A 15,081-nucleotide genomic window follows, 5' to 3' on the forward strand; every position below is an offset into this window, starting at 1 on the left:
TACAAAGAGTTCGACTACAGTGTAACAACATTACTAATTATAAATGAATTATAGCTAACAACTGATGGTTGGAAGAAGAATTATGCTTATGCATTAACTAAAGAACACTATGATCCTTAAACAAACTGAAACTGTGTAAGAGATAACAACATGGAATCATCTACTCAAGGACCTTATTATGGCAAGAATAATTAATCTTCAAAGCACCCACTGGAAAAATACTCTGTAATATTAGAATTGGGATAGTTAGATTAAGGATTAATAAAATTTTATATAATGTAAAATTTCACTTAATTTGCAACAGAAGGGATGGACTGAGTCTAGATCTTTAACGACCCTTACTGTATGATTTTCTCTTTGGATTGGATTTGTAGCTCTTGTTTCTCAGTCTTTGATTAAGAATGCCTTCAATCAAACGGATTGACCATTCTGGTCTTCTGATGAAGAATGCGAGATATCCCAACACCACTCCAAATACCCCTCCACAACCATATCCAATAGCTACGGATTTCCAACCTAACCCAAATTGTTCTTCTTGCTGATATTGAAAGGTTGCTAATTCTCTCGGCTGCTTTTTATCCTTGTGGCATGGTTTTGACAATGGCAGCCCACACAGCCCTTGATTTCCCTGATAGGAATCATTCTGAAATGTGTTGAATTGTTTACCTGTTGGTATCATCCCCACCAGCAGGTTTTGTGAAAGGTTAAAGACAGAGAGAAAGTGAAGGTTGGTCAATGCGTTTGGAATCTCACCCATGAGCATGTTTGAGGAGAGGTCTAACCATTCCAGATATTCTAAACCGCCCAAGGTTTGCGGAATAAAACCAGTAATTATGTTGTGGGAAAGGTTAAGTCCTTTTAGTGACTTTAACTCTCCAATGATTGATGGAATCATTCCTTCAAATCCATTATTCGACAAATCAATAGTTGTGAAAGTGGTTAAGATTCTCTCCATCCGAATGACATTACTTTTCACCGTGACCACAACAGAATCCTCGTAAGTAAATGATTTTCCATAAACTTCTTCGTATTCCAAATAATCATTCTCACTCTCTTTCATTGCCTTGAAGTTTTTTATGCATGTTGTTGGCAAAGCGCCACTAAAGTTATTGTTGGAGACATCAAAAATCTTCAATTTGATAAAGGCGTCCTTGGCTTTCAAACAGTTGATATCACCGTTGAACTTATTAGCGCGTAAAACGAGGACTTCCAGTTCTGGAAGATAGTGTAGCCAACTTGGAAATCCACCGCCTATGTTGTTTTGTCCAAGATCAAGAACTGTCAATCCTTTGCACATGACCTTGGCCCCAGGCCAATCTAATGGTCCCTCTAGATTATTGCCATTAAGATTCACTGTTTCCAATGATTCTATCAGAAGATAGGTTCTGGGTATGGTTCCACAAAGGTTGTTCATTTGCACATCCAAAACTGAAAGGTATGGCAAGGTTCCGAGGCATCGTGGAAGCAAGCCTGTCAAATTGTTGTGAGACAAATTGAGTAACTGGAGGGAGGTTGCATTGCAAATATCTGAAGAAATGCGTCCAGTTAATTTGTTGTTTGAGACAGAAAAGAATTCAACGCCTTGTGGGGGAGCGGGGATATCTCCTTCAAGCATGTTGAAGCTAAGGTCAATGTAGGTTATTTTTCCCTGTGAGAGCGAGAGATAATCAACTGATGTGAAAAGGTTATGTGAAAGGTCCAACTCATCCAAAGACTTGTTTCCGATCTCATTAAACCATTTTGGTATCCTTCCGCTAATTTGGTTCCAAGATAGATCTAAATACTTAATAGATTGGAGCGGACTTCGGAATGTTTGGAAGGAAAAGGTGGACTCATCATTAAAGTTAGGAGATAGAAAATTGTTGTGAGAAAGATCAATACCCGTTAGCAGTTGAAGATTTGAAAATTTATGAAAGTCTAAGAGGCCAGTCAGGTTATTTGATGATAGTCTCAATTCATAGATATTTTGGAGAAGAAACATTGACTCTGGGATATCACCTTGTAGCTTGTTATAAGAGAGGTCACAAAATCTCAATGATGAAAAGGCAGAGAATTCACCAATTGGCCCGGTAAGCTGGTTCTCACCAAGGCGTAAGCTAACTAACGATGGCAAAGAAAAACACCAATGTGGAATTATTCCGTTCAAAGAGTTATTAGACAAGTCCAGAAAAGCTAAATTAGAAAGTCCACCAGTTTGATCAGGTATCTCTCCAGATAATTTATTATCTGAAAGGCCTAAATAACTAAGCTGAGTGAGCCCGAACAACGATGATGGTAATTGGCCCTCTAGGTTGTTTCTGGAAAAATCTAAATATTCTAATTTGTTTAGCTTATCAAACAAATTGGGGATCTCAGTATCAAAATTATTATATGAAAGATCTAAGTGAATAAGGTGTTGAAGGTTGAAAAGAGAAGATGGAATATCATCACCTAAGTTATTTGAATTGAGCTTCAGATAATTTAATTGTGAGATGTTGCCCATGAATTGAGGAATGGATCCTGCGAAATCATTACTTGAAAGATCAATATAAGTGAGATGATGAAGATTTGAAAGTGATAACGGAATCTCGCCACTAAATTTGGTATGACGAATGGCCAAATATCTAAGAGGAGTGCTCCAATTGAACTCTGGAAGTTCACCTTCGAGATCAGGATTATCAGACAGATCTAGGTGTTGAAGATTGGGTAAACATAGTATCTTATTTTCCAACTTCCCTTGCAAACCGGAACCTTGAAGTTCGAGAGAGACCAAAGAAGATGAAAAATTAAACAACAAAGACAGAGAACTCGGTTTAATCAAAAACATACCTAGTCTATAAAGAGTGAGCTCCCTTAAATCAGTTGCATTTATAATGAGCTTTTCCAGGGTTACTGGTTCCATTCTCATATCTTGTAACAGTGAGAGATCAAGTGAAACTAATTTTGAGAGGTGAGATATTTTGGAAGGAATGACACCACTAAATCCAACAAAAGATAGGTTGAGATGAGTAAGAGCTACAAGATCAGCAAACCCATGAGGCATTGGAGAAAAGGAAAAGTCATTGAAAGCAAGGTTGAGTTTTTGAAGGTGAGTGAGTTTGAAGAGAGTGTTGTTGGGATGAAATGGACCTTGAAGGGAACTGCAGCTGAGGTCTAAGCCAATGACGCGGCCTGAGTTTGTATCACAACTCACCCCATCCCACAAACAACAATTAGTACCATTTTTCCAAGATTCTGTCTTTGGATAAGGAGACTCACAGGAAGAAGTTCTGTAAGGTATGCTACCAACAACTAATGAACTCTTGATGCCAAGCAAGGCAGAGGCTTCATCATGGTTGCATAATGGCTCCAATGAAGACGTCCGTGAAGGAAAATGACAAAGCAACCAACTCAGGACAACAAACACAAACCACCCCATACTTTTCTAAAGGCTTTTGCTCAACAGATTCAAAGTTCCAATACTTGGTTTACTCTGATTTTTAGAGTTCGAGAACGAAATACAAAATGATCATGTCCCTCACTATTTTAATTGATGTTCAAAAGCGGATTGAACAGGGAGTCAAGCTCGTAAATCATTCAACTACATAACTTGCACTGTAGCGTAATAAAAGCAATTATGTGTATAGTACAATTATTGTAAAGATGTATATGTAACACAGTGGCAGGCCAACCTTTTATCAGGCCTAACTCGGTCATTTTTATAAAATAGATTTACCACTATATTATTTAAAATTGATTCAGAACAATCCCGAGACAAAAAAAAAATTATATAAACCATGATTGTCTTCCTTATTCAATATCTTGTCACTACTCCTTACATATTCACAAACTAAGATACTTAATCACGTGCCAATTTTAAACCAAGAGTTTTCTTTTAGGATCGTGATATTCCAACAACAAAATTTTAACACATTTTTAACAAAGTCAGGTGTCAATAGAGCATTGGTCCAATTTTTTTTCTTTTATTTCTGAAATTGTGACATCGAAATTGATGAGAGCTTCAGAAAATTTGGAATTCCAAATATACCCCTTGTCCTATTTCATTAGAAATCACCGTTCTCTTTCTTCCTTCTCGTTCATCATCTTCATTCTAGCTCTCTCTTTTGGTTTTCGGTCTCCCTCTTCCTTGTGGTTGTCGCTCTTCCTTGTCGTTCTCCTTCTACGTTTTTGGTACATCTCTTCGTTTTGGTCAATGTCGTCCTCTTTGTTGAGTGTATTGTGCAAAATGGCAAGTTCCGGTAACCATGGTCCTTCGACGAGCAAGGTAAATGCATTCTTCCTTCATTTTGTACATTGCGTTTTCGGTTTGGATTTTGGGTTTTCCTTGTTAAATTTTTTGTTGTTTTTGTTTTAGGGCTTTTATGTTTTGGTTATTTTGTTTGTTGTTGATGCAGTTGAGGGTTAGTCACTCCTTTTTAACAAAGTGTATTTCTACTTTGAACGAGCATTTGATAGAGGAGCACCGGTCACTGATTGCGGAGATGGTGGACAAAGTGTTTTATGTGAAGAATCGTCCATGAACATTGGATTTTTTTCCCCGGGAGGCATGTCCACCAATCCACCTCCAATGAAGACTTACGTGAGGATAGGGTCACGAAGGCGTTATAAGAGCAGAGTGCTTAGGATTCCTTACACTCGATTTCTTAGAATAAAATATGAGTGATATTTGTATAGATTTCTTAAGAGAAAGTAATACAAAATTGTACATAGATGAACAAATGTTTGTAATTTTGAATATATTTTGTTCAATGTTAAGAGAAAGTAATACAAAATTGTACATATTATCAATGTTAATTGAATTTCCTTTGTTATTGTCATTGTGAAATATGGTTTTGTTTGAATTGTTAATGAATAAAGTGGCCACTTTGATTAGTACTGATATATTTGGTGGCGGAATGAAACAATGCTTGTGACATGATGAAGTTAGGTGAAGTCCTAGAACTTTTGCACCAAAAAACATGGTTGTAATCGATTACAACTCATTGGTAAACGATTACACGAACAAAATCCAGGATTTGTACAGAAACTTGTACTGCAAGAGTCAGCTGTGCTAACCTAGGTGACCATAGTCAAAATTTTTAATTTTTTGGCATAAATCAACTGGTTTTCACTTGATTTTAGTGTTTGAGTGTGAGTATAGGCTGGAAAGTCATGTTTGGACACCCCATGATTGAGGAAATGAACAATATTTATGAGATGAACAACTTAGATGAAGTCTTGAAACTTCTGCACCAAAAAATACACTTGTAATCGTTTATAGATGCTTGGTAAACGATTACACGAACAAAATCCAGGATTTGTACAGAAACTTGTACTGGAGGAGTGATGAGTCAATATTTTCTTGACTTCACCTAGTCTATTGTGCTAGAATTAATCAGGGAATTGTGCTTAAATGTCCAGTATTTTTCCGTTTTTGTTAATTGTGCTTAATTTGACCAGAAATTCTTATTTTAATTAATTTGAATTATCTGAGTTAATTATTTTAATCATTGACTGCAGGAAAATTTTGGAGGTACATTTTGGGACATCAAGAAGAATACAAATAAATTCAAGACTCTCCACATAGACATCTAGAATTAATTAAATTGTAATCTAGTAGTGTAGAATGTTTTTGGATTAACTTGAGGGTGGATGACTTGGCACCCTAGGGTTTTATTGTGTGGACCCCACCCTCATTATAAGAAACTCACGGCCTTAGAGAAGAGGAGCCGCCACTGGCCACGCTCATGAAACTTCACTTTGGAAACATTTTCTGTTTTTTATGAACGAAAACTTGTGCACGCTGGAGATTTTTATTCAATTTCTTCTCGCTTTCTTTGATTGATGATGCTGATTTACTTTACTGGAAGCTTGCACACGGATGATGTTACGTTTCAATTGGCTATTAACTTCATTTAATAAGGGAATGCTGAACGAGAGAAGAGGAGCCACCACTGTCACGGTTCATTGGCTGCCACGTCCCGGGAAAAGTGAGCTGGAAGCATAATGGGATAAGGTCACGGCTGCTGGAAGAAGAGAGATTGCTTTTGATTTATGGAATGAGAAGTAGAGTAGGTGGTAGTCAAGGGGGATGGGACGTGCCAAGATGATTGGTAGCTAAATGTTTGCTAATTTTTTTCTTTATTTCTTTGAGAATGAAGAGGTGGTAGGTGAGAGTAGGTGTTGTCAAGTCCAGCAATAGGAGAGCACATTATTATTCTATTTATCTTGCTCGTTGATTTTCTTTTGGTGAAGCACACAGTGATGGAGTTCTTTTCCTTGCTGGAATGAATAAAAGTCCAGGATTTTTGGAAGCACGTTGGAGAGATTGAATTATTTGGGTTAAAGAGAATGTAGCGTAAAAGGGGATTTACTTTTATTTTGGTGCGGTCCAACCACCACCGAGGAGGAGGCAAAGGCTTAAAGGAATATACATAGGAGATGTGACGCTGATTTGATTTTGGAAGAGGGGAGTTCATTTGGCTCGGTCACGGGAAGTGAGGAGTAGCACGGCTGGAAAAATTAGGACACACGTTGATGAATTACTTTTGGAAGATTCCCTTTCACTTTGAAGAATTAGGAGTTGGCACCTCAGAAGGGAGTAGCCGCATAAAGGGGTATCTTTTATTATAATCATGCCTTGAGAATGAATTTTACATTCCAATTGTTCAAATAACAAAAGTATTGAATGGGCGACTGGGCGGGTGATGTGAATCATGCAATTGTTAAATACCAATTTTATATTCCAGTTGTGAACTCACCACTTTTCTTAGTACTTGTGCCGTGATGATTTTAATTTTCTTTAGCTAAACCTTTCATTTTCTATTTGCTATGAGCTTTGTCCACCGTGCATTAAAATTGATTCCTGCTGCTCATGAATTTTGCACAATACCTTCAATTGTTTCACACTTTTATATACCAGCCGAAAGATGCATTTTCTCTTTATTTATTGTGTTCAAGTTGTTCAAGGATTTGGTAATTTAATTCTTCTCGCTGCATTATGCTTCTACGCATTGCCGTTGATTAATGGAAGATGCATTTCCAATTTAGCAATTTTAATTCAAGAGAGTCATGCAAGTTTTCTCTAATTTAGTTGTAATGTTAGATTAAGTGACCAAATGTTTTAATTCTGTGTTTACATCTGTGTTTATATTCGTGTTTTAATTTAGTTCATTTCTAATCACAAAAACACCTTAAACCCCCCCACTACGTGTTTGACCTAAGACTCAAACCACAATTTGGTCCTTGAGAGATGACCTAGGAGTCACTTCCTAGCTTATACTGCATTAATTTTGCAATCAACTTTTGTGTAAGGTGCGACCCTCTCAACAAAATGGCGCCGTTGCCGGGGACCAAAGGTTCAGTCTTGGGTTTTTGTTGTGTGTGTTTATATATGTTGTGTTAATATATGTTTCATCTGTTATGTTTTTGTTGTGTGTGTTTTGTCTCGTGTTGTGATGTGATGTTCTGTTTTCTGTATGCGTGTTGTATGTGTTTTGTCTGTCATTTAAAAAAAAAAATTGTCTTGTGTTTTATTTGTTTCGTAATTTTTTAGTATTTTTATTTTTCCATGTCTACCAATTTTGATTATGTGAATACTACTTATTCTGCCGATGCCTCTAGCTATGACTCTTATTCTACATATTACTCTGATTGTAATTCTGCTGACTTTTATGCTGAGAACAATATGGCTCATCCTCCAACTTCTGAGAGCTCTCTTTGGGAGCCGGTTCCACCTAATGAGGATGGTGATCATTTAGTTCTCACCACTGGACTGATGAATTTGTTGCCCAAGTTTTAGGGTCTTGCAGATGAATGCGCACATGAACATTTGGATAGGTTTTATCGAATTTGCTCTTTAATGAAACTTCCAAATGTCCCGGATGATCTAGTTTTCTTAAGGGCATTCCCGCACTCATTAGAAAGAGCAGCAAAAGATTGGAAAGACTCTCTTCCTCCAGGATCCATTACCAGATGGGAAGATCTTGAGCATAAATTTCTGAGCAAATTCTCCCATGTGCAAGATGGATACAACAACGGTCCTAGATGGAATGACCCTACCTTGGGATGGTACAATGCTCCACAACATCAATATCAAGAACCACCATTCCAGAGTACTTTCATGCCTCCACCAGTCCAGCAATATCAGAGTCAGCAATATGATGCTTCTGCCGAAATAGCTCCTCAGCCTTCTACTTCTGAGCCTACATTGCAGGAGTTGTTGGAGCAGTTGACCATGCAGAACCTGCAGTTTCAGCAAGAGACCAGAGTGTCCATTCAGAGCTTGAATGACCAGATAGGGCAGATGGCTACTCAATTAAATCAGGAACAGTCTCAAGATTCAGAGTTACCATTTCAGACTGTTCAGATTCCAAATGATGATGATAGTGGCATCAACATAAAAGATGGGGAGAAGAGTCATGAGCTTACTGTTGCGCCACCTACTTTCCTACCGCCCTATGTCCCCACTCTTGCACCAGAGGAGACTGACAAAGATTTTGAGGACCAGGCAGGTATAAGCAGCAAACTTGAACCAGGTAGACCATTTTCATCTTCCACCACTTTTCCAATCTTTAGGGAAGTGGACGTAAACATACCTCAAATTGATTATTCTGTTGATGAATGTGCTATTCATGATTATGCTGTTGATAGATATGTTGATGATTATATTGTTGATGAGTCTGTTTTTGATTCTCCATCTCTGCATGATGAGAACCACTTTTTGCTACCACATCTGAATGTTTATTCTCCATGCACTGAACATGAATCTGAGTCTGTTGTTGATATTGCTTCTAATTTTGAAAGTGATTCATGTTCTGAGAGTATATCTGAGGTTCAGCCTATTACATTGGGATTGGGTGTTATACCCCTGCATGTCATTTATTTGGAACCACATTGCACTAACCATGTTGCAGGAGGTACACACGAATTTAATCAACAAATACCCACTATTGAAGACAAAGGTGCTCACATACACAACAGTTTGAAGATCAATAGACACCGGCTGAACCCGCTCATCAACAATCTTTGCTTCTTAGATCCAGCTGTCCTGCTCGATCAAATATGGAGGATGAAGCAGTTCTTCCTCAAAACTTCTTTGCTGGATCCATTGGTGGAAGACATCTCCCTACAAGTCCAAAATTGGCAACTGCCACCATGATCAGGGGAGTTTTCTTTCTCTCTTCTCCCCCTTTCCCTACTTTTATTGCACTTGTCCATGATCTGTTGACTGTTATGATTTCTGATCTTATGCTTATGACACATTGAGGACACTGTGTAGTTTAAGTGTGGTCTATTGGGGGAGATTCTGATTTTTCTTTGTTAGTTTTTGTTTTCCGTGTTAAATTTTTTCTTTTCTAGGTAGTTTTTGTTTTGTCTTGTGTACAGTTTTACATGATTCTCTTCATTTCTGGACTTTGTTTAAGTTGTAGACTCGTCTTTCCCTTCACTTCATTGATACTCTGATTAGTTTGAAATTCTTGCTTTTCTTTGCTTGGGAAGATGATTATGATGTTTGAGAGGTTGAATTGATTGTGACAGAATTACCCTGTGTGAGATTTGAGCCACTTTATGTTCTTTCTTGTGTGTGTGATATGTCTCTTGATTGCTTGCGCATATGCCTTGGCTTGACTCTTGTTGATAATTCTTGATTGATATGCATGTTTGGAAGTGATAAAGGCAGTTTTGTTTTTGAGCCTCTCTAGCCAAATAAGCTTACCTTGTTCTGATTCTTTGGAAACCCCTTTTGAGCCTATACTTTCCTCATTTCTTTGTTTTGAAGCTCATACACTAGCCCTAAGTGAAAAATCATGATTACCTTAACCTTAGGGAATTTTGGAGCTTTGGAAATGTTTTGGGAACAAGTGTGGTCTTCTTGGGGATTCATATGAATTGGCTAGTTGGTTCCTCTTCTTGTTTTATTTTTGGAAATATATGTGTATCTTGTCTTTTACAGTTTTGTTTTGAAAAGAAAGAAAAGAAAAGAGACAGGATGAAAAAAAAATGAAAAAAAAATTGTGAATAATGGAGTCAAGAAGAGGATTGAATTAGAGGTTTTGGGTGTATTTGATTGTGTTTACACTTGTTCCCCATTGCTCCTCTATTTCTTTTGGTTTATAGCTTCTCATCCATATTTATCCTCCCTTGTCCTTGGCCCCATTACATCCATAAAAGACCTTTTGATGTGAACATGCATATGTTTTGAGTATTGATATTAGAGGCTTGCCAAGTCTGTTGTTGTTTGCTTTCTTGAGTGCATTGAGTTGAAATTCTTTACCTTATACACTTGAGAGAAACACTGATAGTGCATCTGTGAGGTTTTGTTACTTTTGATTCACCTCTTGAGCTGATTGATCATTTTACCGTGTTTGAAATGCTTGGATGATTTCATGAGTATCCGCTTTCTTTGATTTTGTGTTGGATATTGTCTACTTCTTTTCTTGGTCCAGATTCCTTGAGAACTATGTAATTCTGTTTCTATCCTTGTTAGTCTGTGTTCTGTGTGCTGAGTTTGTGTCACTTCCCTGATGTTCTTTGAACTATTCCTTGATTCGCGTCTTGATTGTGCTAGAATTAATCAGGGAATTGTGCTTAAATGTCCAGTATTTTTCCGTTTTTGTTAATTGTGCTTAATTTGACCAGAAATTCTTATTTTAATTAATTTGAATTATCTGAGTTAATTATTTTAATCATTGACTGCAGGAAAATTTTGGAGGTACATTTTGGGACATCAAGAAGAATACAAATAAATTCAAGACTCTCCACATAGACATCTAGAATTAATTAAATTGTAATCTAGTAGTGTAGAATGTTTTTGGATTAACTTGAGGGTGGATGACTTGGTACCCTAGGGTTTTATTGTGTGGACCCCACCCTCATTATAAGAAACTCACGGCCTTAGAGAAGAGGAGCCGCCACTGGCCACGCTCATGAAACTTCACTTTGGAAACATTTTCTGTTTTTATGAACGAAAACTTGTGCACGCTGGAGATTTTTATTCAATTTCTTCTCGCTTTCTTTGATTGATGATGCTGATTTACTTTACTGGAAGCTTGCACACGGATGTTGTTACGTTTCAATTGGCTATTAACTTCATTTAATAGGGGAGTGCTAAACGAGAGAAGAGGAGCCACCACTGTCACGGTTCATTGGCTGCCACGTCCCGGGAAAAGTGAGCTGGAAGCATAATGGGATAGGGTCACGGCTGCTGGAAGAAAAGAGATTGCTTTTGATTTATGGAATGAGAAGGAGAGTAGGTGGTAGTCAAGGGGGATGGGACGTGCCAAGATGATTGGTAGCTGAATGTTTGCTAATTTTTTTCTTTATTTCTTTGAGAATGAAGAGGTGGTAGGTGAGAGTAGGTGTTGTTAAGTCCAGCAATATGAGAGCACATTATTATTCTATTTATCTTGCTCGTTGATTTTCTTTTGGTGAAGCACACGGTGATGGAGTTCTTTTCCTTGCTGGAATGAATAAAAGTCCAGGATTTTTGGAAGCACGTTGGAGAGATTGAATTATTTGGGTTAAAGAGAATGTAGCGTAAAAGGGGATTTACTTTTATTTTGGTGCGGTCCAACCACCACCGAGGAGGAGGCAAAGGCTTAAAGGAATATACATAGGAGATGTGACGCTGATTTGATTTTGGAAGAGGGGAGTTCATTTGGCTCGGTCACGGGAAGTGAGGAGTAGCACGGCTGGAAAAATTAGGACACACGTTGATGAATTACTTTTGGAAGATTCCCTTTCACTTTGAAGAATTAGGAGTTGGCACCTCAGGAGGGAGTAGCCGCATAAAGGGGTATCTTTTATTATAATCATGCCTTGAGAATGAATTTTACATTCCAATTGTTCAAATAACAAAAGTATTGAATGGGCGACTGGGCGGGTGATGTGAATCATGCAATTGTTAAATACCAATTTTATATTCCAATTGTGAACTCACCACTTTTCTTAGTACTTGTGCCGTGGTGATTTTAATTTTCTTTAGCTAAACCTTTCATTTTCTATTTGCTATGAGCTTTGTCCACCGTGCATTAAAATTGATTCCTGCTGCTCATGAATTTTGCACAATACCTTCAATTGTTTCACACTTTTATATACCAGCCGAAAGATGCATTTTCTCTTTATTTATTATGTTCAAGTTGTTCAAGGATTTGGTAATTTAATTCTTCTCGCTGCATTATGCTTCTACGCATTGCCGTTGATTAATGGAAGATGCATTTCCAATTTAGCAATTTTAATTCAAGAGAGTCATGCAAGTTTTCTCTAATTTAGTTGTAATGTTAGATTAAGTGACCAAATGTTTTAATTCTGTGTTTACATCTGTGTTTATATTCGTGTTTTAATTTAGTTCATTTCTAATCACAAAAACACCTTAAAAACCCCCTACTACGTGTTTGACCTAAGACTCGAACCACAATTTGGTCCTTGAGAGACGACCTAGGAGTCACTTCCTAGCTTATACTACATTAACTTTGCAATCAACTTTTGTGTGAGGTGCGACCCTCTCAACAAGGAGTCAGTTGTGGTAACGTAGGTGACCATAGTCAAAATTTTTAATTTTTTGGCATAAATCAACTGGTTTTCAGTTGATTTTAGTGTTTGAGTGTGAGTATAGGCTGGAAAGTCATGTTTGGGCACCCCATGATTGAGGAAATGAACAATATTTATGAGATGAACAACTTAGATGAAGTCTTGAAACTTCTGCACCAAAAAATACACTTGTAATCGTTTACAGATGCTTGGTAAACAATTACACGAACAAAAGCTAGGATTTGTACAGAAACTTGTACTGCAGGAGTCAGCTGTGCTAACCTAGGTGACCATAGTCAAAAATTTTAATTTTTTGGCATAAATCAACTGGTTTTCACTTGATTTTAGTGTTTGATTGTGAGTATAGGCTAGAAAGTCATGTTTGGGCACCCCATGATTGAGGAAATGAACAATGTTTATGACATGAACAACTTAGATGAAGTCTTGAAACTTTTGCACCAAAAAATACACTTGTAATCGTTTACAGATGCTTGGTAAACGATTACACGAACAAAATTCAGAATTTGTACAGAAACTTGTACTAGAGGAGTCAGTTGTGGTAACCTAGGTGACCGTAGTCAAAATTTTTAATTTTTTGGCATAAATCAACTGGTTTTCACTTGATTTTAGTGTTTGAGTGTGAGTATAGGCTGGAAAGTCATGTTTGGGCACCCCATGATTGAGGAAATGAACAATGTTTATGAGATGAACAACTTAGATGAAGTCTTGAAACTTCTGCACCAAAAAATACACTTGTAATCGTTTACAGATGCTTGGTAAACGATTACACGAACAAAATCCAGGATTTGTACAGAAACTTGTTCTGGAGGAGTCAGTTGTGGTAACCTAGGTGACCATAGTCAAAATTTTTAATTTTTTGGCATGAATCAACTGGTTTTCACTTGATTTTAGTGTTTGAGTGTGAGTATAGACTGGAAAGTCATGTTTGGGCACCCAGTATTCACAAAAGTTATAATGTTTTATATTCGATTTTTTTATTCAAAAGTCATGTTTTGGCACCCCATGATGAGGAAAGAAACAATGTTTATGAGATGAGCAACTTGGGTGAGATATCATGTTGTCAACTTTGACCTTTGCTAGCTATTTTACTGATAACTTTTCCCACCGACCTCCAAATGATGTGATTCTTTTTTTATGAGAAACTAGACCCAAAAATCTTTCCAATGACTACTAATTTGTAATTGTTGGACATCTGAGTTGGTACAGTTTATTCTTTCAAGTTAGCGTTTCATATATTCTTGCCAACTCTGACCTTTGTTTGTTCTTTTGCTCATAACTTTCTTCACCGAACTCCAAATGAGTTGATTCTTGTTTTGTTGGAATGTAGACTCAAAGAACTTTCAAATTATGCCTTGGAAATCAAGTTTACACCTTTTTTGACACTGTAATCGATTACAAGGACACTATAAACGATTATCACAGTGTTTTTTCTGCAGATTAGCTATGCACTTGTCCAACTTGGTCCCCTAAGTAAGAATGGCTTCTTCTCCACTTCTTGGGGTCACCTCCCATCACTTACCACTCTCTACCACCACTGAAACACCAACACCAAGTAAATACAAGTGGACTTGTGCCTGAAAGTAACAATTTTTGCCAATGATCACCCATGACACCACAACTGACTACTTCAGTTCAACTTTCTGTACAAAACAGTGATTTCTCTCGTGTAATCGTTTACCAGGCCACTGTAAACGATTACCACAGTGTTTTTTCTGTAGATTAGCCATGCACTTCTCCAACTTGGTCCCTTCAGTAAGAATGACTTCTTCCCCACTTCTTGGGGTCACCTCCCATCACCTACCACCCTCTACCACCAGTCAAACACCAACACCAAGTAAATACAAGAGGACTTGTGCTTTAAATTAATAGTTTTTGCCAATGATCACCCAGGACACCACAACTGACTACTTCAGTTCAACTTTCTGTACAAAACAGTGATTTCTCTCGTGTAATCGTTTACGAGGCCACTGTAAACGATTATGACAATGTTTTTTCTGTAGATTAGCTCTGCACTTGTCCAACTTGGTCCCCTCAGTAAGAATGGCTTCTTCCCCACTTCTTGGGGTCACCAAACATAACCTCCCAACCAGTAATGACCATTAAATTCACTTGTATGGTTTTTTGGTCAACAAATTCCACAACTTATATTCATTTCTGAAACCAGTGCTTACATTTTAAATACTTATTAATATTCTGCGTTCTTTTTTCAATATAACACCTTTATTCATTATAACACACACAATGTAAAAAGAATTCAATTCATGACACCCAAACCGTCACCAGACTTCGAATCAGAAAAAAGATACAAGAATAGGGTTAGAACGATAGAGAAGATAGAGGTTAGATCGAGAGAGAAGATAAAAGGGATGAAAGAAGTGTAGAGGTGAGAGCGAAAAAACGAAAACGAAAACCGCGAAACCAAAAATGTTAAACTTGTAAACTTTTCTTCCAATTTTACCCTTAGTCAGATAACTTCCCTCTATTTTCTTTTTATTAAATTTGGCCAATGCAAAGACGCCACCTGGCGTTGTCAAATTGTTGGCAAAAAATCGTTGTCGACATACCATTTTC

At 37.4% G+C, this 15,081-nt stretch overlaps 2 protein-coding genes across 3 annotated transcripts; one reads left to right on the forward strand and one right to left on the reverse strand.

The window, feature by feature from the left end:
* Positions 1 to 3,523, reverse strand: LOC148205183 (receptor-like protein 7). 2 transcript variants are annotated; one of them, XM_088102891.1, is made up of 2 exons: positions 343 to 3,523; positions 1 to 223 (listed from the first exon to the last, which is right to left on the reverse strand). In XM_088102891.1, the coding sequence occupies exons 1-2, from the start codon at positions 3,395 to 3,397 to the stop codon at positions 192 to 194; spliced, it is 3,087 nt and encodes a 1,028-aa protein (XP_087959017.1). In that variant the 5' UTR covers positions 3,398 to 3,523; the 3' UTR covers positions 1 to 191. The 2 variants fall into 2 exon arrangements, with proteins under 2 accessions (XP_087959017.1, XP_087959018.1); XM_088102892.1 differs by having other exon boundaries at positions 1 to 3,523.
* A 3,768-nt stretch (positions 3,524 to 7,291) lies between these two features.
* LOC148205184 (uncharacterized) lies at positions 7,292 to 9,412 on the forward strand. The gene is made up of 2 exons (XM_088103540.1): positions 7,292 to 7,316; positions 7,983 to 9,412. Exons 1-2 carry the CDS (start codon positions 7,292 to 7,294, stop codon positions 9,116 to 9,118), a joined length of 1,161 nt encoding a protein of 386 aa, XP_087959666.1. The 3' UTR covers positions 9,119 to 9,412.
* Positions 9,413 to 15,081: the final 5,669 nt, after the last annotated feature.

Source organism: Vigna umbellata, chromosome 1, assembly GCF_029865625.1.
Source record: "Vigna umbellata cultivar VRB3 chromosome 1, Vumbellata_1.0, whole genome shotgun sequence".
NCBI classification, from domain to species: Eukaryota; Viridiplantae; Streptophyta; class Magnoliopsida; order Fabales; family Fabaceae; genus Vigna; species Vigna umbellata.